This window comes from Lactuca sativa, chromosome 4 (assembly GCF_002870075.4).
Source record: "Lactuca sativa cultivar Salinas chromosome 4, Lsat_Salinas_v11, whole genome shotgun sequence".
Lineage (NCBI taxonomy): Eukaryota > Viridiplantae > Streptophyta > Magnoliopsida > Asterales > Asteraceae > Lactuca > Lactuca sativa.
The window spans coordinates 5,663,845-5,669,111 of NC_056626.2; the positions used below are offsets into that span (position 1 = coordinate 5,663,845).

A 5,267-nucleotide genomic window follows, 5' to 3' on the forward strand; every position below is an offset into this window, starting at 1 on the left:
CGTTGTCATCAACTGCTGATTTAAGAATCAAATGCATAACCAAGAGGGGCTTGATCCTTTGATGTTGGTAGGGGACTATGGTCTATGGTGGTGGGGGTATGAAAGGGGTGGGGCCATTTCTAATTTAATAATATAGAAATTAATAATAATAAAAAATCTAGGGAAAAATATCTTTTACACAAATAAAACACCAGCATGCAACATAATCAAACCACGAGGACCAAGTGTGTAGGGGTTTAGATAGTAGTACTGAATCAACACAACCTGTGTTGGCAGACCATAAGGGTAAAAATGTCTTTTATGCTCTTTGAGTTTGGGTAGTTGCCATATTTCATATATGTGTAGGTGTCAAGTGCACGAAAAAACAACAAAAATAAAAAACAAATCAACTTGGTAAATCAAGCAGTTCTAACGCATCAGAAAAAGATTCTTAAAACTGCAAAAAACACAAAACAAGAAACACAAGTTCTGTATAACGTTGAAACAAATTGATGACACCTTTATGTGCTCAAAAGTTGTGTCACCTTATAGAAATAAATATCAGCATTAAAACAAAACCTATTTGCTTCTAAATCAAAGAATACAATCTTCTCTCTTTTTTTTTCTTACAAGAAAATCAAAACATCTAGTGTACACCTCTTGTTTAACAAAAGCTAAGCTGCAAAATGTACACCAAGGGAAGAAGAGCTTCTAGAAATCAAAGGATTCATGATTCAATACATTCCCTTGAACACAGGATTTGTTCGACATATGCTCGCCCCATATTCCTCATATTCTGCTTTTGTATGACATGCCTATTCATCAAAAATCAAAAATGTACAATTTCATCAGACTTGTTCTGTGTTTGACATGTATTGGACTGGAATCTATATAATGATATGAAAATATATAAAAAAAAAAATTACCGTAAAAAATTCAGGTGTTGATGCAAGTACAGAGCCTCCAAACCATACTGCATATCTCTGGATGGGATGGCTCACAACATTCACTTCAACCGGTTGTGCCTGAACCATTAAGTAAGCTATATATATATCAGTGTTCCTTTTTTACTTTTTTACTTAATACAAAAAAGAATAACTTTTTACAATATTTACTTTACACTCCATTATTTAATATCTTTACCTTTACTTCACTACCATGTCTAGCACTAGATGCAAGAACACGTGCATCCACAATCTTCTTTGTATCCCGTTGCAGCCTTCTTTGGAAGTCTTTAAACATGGTGGATCCTCCAGACAACACGATATTCTGTAGTAAGTCTCAAATAAATTAAAATTAAATTAACTTATTTTTTTAATGTAATTTTCTAATTATATATAACTAAATAATGTGTACCTACCTTATATAAAGCTCTTCTTGTGTCAATTGGTGCAGATTGAATACACCTGTCTATTACAGCAGGTAAAGGGGTTGTGAAGTCTTTATCGTATATCTCTGGATTAAAGAAAATCTGCATGATAGAATTATAAACATTATAAGATCACTAAAAAACATAGTGACATCATCTTTGAAAATAACAAAAATATAAATCATAAACCTCGGGACCAAGAAATCGTTCATATCCAACATCACATGAGTAAGGTGCTCCAGTCTTTGGTTTAATACCTCTCCATTGTTTAACATACTTGGATGGTTCTTTGTCATGTTTATTGTACTCCTATACAATTAAAAAAAACATAAAAATATGATCATAAGATCAAGAAAGTTTTTTGTAGCTTTTTCAATTTGCATAGCTATAAAGTTATAAAAGCTACCTTGACAATGTCTGCACATGTGTAGCAATAAGTTTCCTTGATCTTTCGAGCTACTTCAAGTGAATCTTCAGGGGGGACATGCTCTCCTCTTTCCTGCATAAGGAAATATCATGAGAGAATAATTAACACATTCCCCCCCAAAAAAAATGAAAATGAAAGGAAATGGGAATGAACATACACGCATGAGTTGTTGGACAAAGAGAGTAACATCTTTTCCTGAAATTGGTAATGACTTAATGCTGCTTCCAATAACATAACCTTCTGCAACGGGTACAACATGAGTGGCACCATCTCCAACATCTACTACAACACCTGTCATCTCACACTATGCAAATACAATACGATTCATGTAAATACTAAAATCATAAGTTCCCCAGTTTATAATGTATTTTGGGAATTTTATCAAACAGGTGGTGTGCATAGCTGAAAACAACAACAAACCAACCTTAGATGATGTGTATCCAGCAGCAAGAGCAAGTACTGGTTGAACTGCAATATAAAGCCCTGGAACATTGAATGTTTCAAACATAATCTCACCCGTGTACTCTCGACTTTCAGGTGGAGTCAATGGACTCTCTGTTAATAAAAAGTAATGGTCTTCTGGATCACAACGTAAGTAGTTAAATATACATTGCTGCCAAAACCGTTCCATGGCATCCCAATTTTCCACCTGCCCGTGTTTGATTGGGTAGGTTAGACTATAAGTACTGCTGCTTCTTGATTTGGATATGGCTTCTTCCCCAATAAAGAAATCAAGATCAGCCATTACACCAGCGCTGTGCTGTGTCAGCCAACTGCTACTTCCTTTGGTAGAGGAACGATTGGGCTGAGTTATGAAGGATTCGTTAACTGCAACTACTGTTGGAGCAATAAAACAGGGCTCCACGTTACCCGCAAAACCCATTTTAGTATACCTGAAACGCCATCACATTTATTGATTAAGCCATTTGAACAAGGAGATGATCCAAACAATCGAGTGAGTAAATGATGTCTTTTTTTTAGGATTTATCGAACAGGTGGTGTGCATATCTTATATAGATGGTGATCAATATAGAGGAAAAAGGAATTGTGATAAATGAATCTTGTAAATAAAACATCGTGTGACAAAATTAATGCAAGGGAATCGGAATTACCCGGTGCCGTTGTCGATAACTACAGCAGGACGTGATGTGGAAGGATCCATGAAAAGAGAGTGAGCAGCAGAGAGAAACAGCGATGTTATTAGAGCAAAAGTGGATCTGCGGTTGAGATCCGATGTGGGGTTTAAGGGAGGAAGTGATCATGGTCGTTGGGGGGAATCGATTAAAAACGTGGACGTCGAATGTAAGCGAAAGCGGCAATTCAACAACCAGCAGCGAAGATGATTGATCTTGTCAATGGGTGTAGCTCCATCCATTTGATTTCATTGGAAAAGAGAAAATAATCCTGTCGGAATCAGTTGTTCCATCAAATTCACCATTATTACCATACAAATCCACTATCCCCCACCTTTTCCCCCAATTCAACACCTTTCTTGGCGAAAAAAACAATCAAATCCTGTCCCTTTCTCTCCTATCTGCGTCTCTCGTGGTCGTGTGATTGTGAAGAATGGCAGTCGGATTTTGAGGTTCGATAGGAGAAGTGTTTGGCACGGCTCCACTACTAAGATCTCCCAAGTGCCCCTTGCAGCTTCACCTGGTCCGGTTAGGTTAACCCGTAAGTGTGATGGCCCAAATTGGGTGGCTCTCCATGCAAATTTTACAATTTCTACTTGGAAAAAAAAAAAAAAAAAAAAAAGTAGGCAAATGAAATTGTTTCCAAAAAAAGACTTTCGTCTTTAAAAAGAAAAATTAAAGAAAAAATTATAAAACGTTTTTTTGGAAAGAAACAAATCATAAAACGTTTGGCCCATAAAAAAAAATGATCTTCTTCATAATAAACACGTTAGTCCATCATTAATTTTTTTTTTAATTTTTTTTAACAACACTATTTACTTTCAATTCATTATTAAAATAAATTAGAATAAACTACATTGACAATGTTTTCTCAAATCCGTTATTTGCTTCTTTTAATCCGGAAATCCATTAGCTATTAAGATATATTATTAAATATTCACATATTTAAGGTTGTATTTGATGAATTATTTATTAACTAAATACTATTATTGGACGTGAAAATTGTTTTTTTATGGAAGCAACTCATTATTGATAACAATTTCAAGTTTAATTATATATACGATATGATTGGTCATTGTTTTCTGTTAGTCTTTTCTCCATGTTCAAATCATCGATTTTGTTATAGACTGTATAATCAGGTACTAGTCTTCTTCTTTTGCTACAACAAAGGTAACACAAATACTATATATTATGAACAAATCAATGGATAGTACTACAATAATGTTGCTATATATTAAAGTATTAGTTCTTCATCCATGCTTTTAATTGATTTCATGAGCATGAAGTTTAAATTTATATCTCTTACTGCTATTAAACTGTTATTTCTTCATCCATACTCTTTAAACTTTTTTTTCCTGAAAAAACATCATAAATGGTCCCTGTGTTTTTCCAGATTCTGAAGTTTAGTCCCTGTGGTTTAAAAATCTTATAGATGGTCCCTATGCTTTCAAAACTTTTGACAGATGGTCCTTATCCCTCACACCGTTAGAAACCCACCGTTAACCCTTATTTCATTAAAATAATATAAGTGTAAATTAGTCTTTTCACATATGCCCTCTTCTTTATAACCAAATGCATGTCTGTATTTTGAAAACCCTTCTCGCACCCACCCTCTTCTACTCTCACTCTACAGTGCATCCAATTGCAAAACGATTTATGCGAGTGTACAAGATGGTGATTTGTAGATGTGGAATGGAAACAACGAAGTTGACCTCATGGACGGATCGTAACCCAAAAAGGCAATTTTTGAATTGTTCAAGATGTGGGTTCGTAAGGTGGGTTGACCCTCCGATGTGTGCAAGGGCATTGGTGGTGATTCCAAGTTTGATAAGATCAATGAATCGATTGGAAAAGAGGGTTGCGATTGCAAGTGCAGAACTGTGGAACTACCGACTGATGTTGTTCTGTTCATGGATGTTTTTTTTGGTTTTATTTTAACCAGTAAGGATTTGGATGGTAATAGGATGGGGGGGGGGGGGGGTTGGTTTCTTTTGTACGCATATAACTAGTTCAGGGGGTTTTGGATTGTGATGGAATGGGTATTTTTTGTTTCATTTTGTTGTATGAAGTGTAACACATTAAGTTAATGGAAATGATGATTATGTATTTTGTTATAAATCAGTGGTGTTGATGTGTATTTTCGTATGATACATTGTTATAACTGCATCTTGCAAATAGTTAGGAATGGTGTTTCAAATCTACATTGTTATACATGCATCTTTTTGAGAAAGATTTGGAGAGGGTAATACATAAGCAAAATGTTGATAAAATCATTACAAGTCTGTGTTTAACCCATACAAACATGAGACTTACTTTCAACATACTTACTGATGGAAGGTCTTAACCCATACAAACATTA

General features: G+C 34.9%; 1 protein-coding gene across 1 annotated transcript; it reads right to left on the bottom strand.

Annotated features, from left to right (window-relative positions):
- Positions 1-450: 450 nt before the first annotated feature.
- On the bottom strand, positions 451-3,523 carry LOC111893451 (actin-related protein 3). Its single transcript, XM_023889511.3, has 9 exons — positions 2,888-3,523; positions 2,200-2,668; positions 1,933-2,079; positions 1,755-1,847; positions 1,538-1,657; positions 1,340-1,450; positions 1,123-1,248; positions 906-1,004; positions 451-794 (listed from the first exon to the last, which is right to left on the bottom strand). The coding sequence occupies exons 1-9, from the start codon at positions 2,935-2,937 to the stop codon at positions 714-716; spliced, it is 1,296 nt and encodes a 431-aa protein (XP_023745279.1). The 5' UTR covers positions 2,938-3,523; the 3' UTR covers positions 451-713.
- Positions 3,524-5,267: the final 1,744 nt, after the last annotated feature.

Coding starts and splice junctions, on each gene's coding strand:
- LOC111893451 (XM_023889511.3), bottom strand. CDS start 2,937: ATGGATCCTTCCACATCACGTCCTGCTGTAGTTATCGACAACGGCACC. Junction 2,080..2,199: donor CTGGATACACATCATCTAAG/GTTGGTTTGTTG, acceptor GTATTTGCATAG/TGTGAGATGACAGGTGTTGT. Junction 1,658..1,754: donor CATGTGCAGACATTGTCAAG/GTAGCTTTTATA, acceptor TTAATTGTATAG/GAGTACAATAAACATGACAA.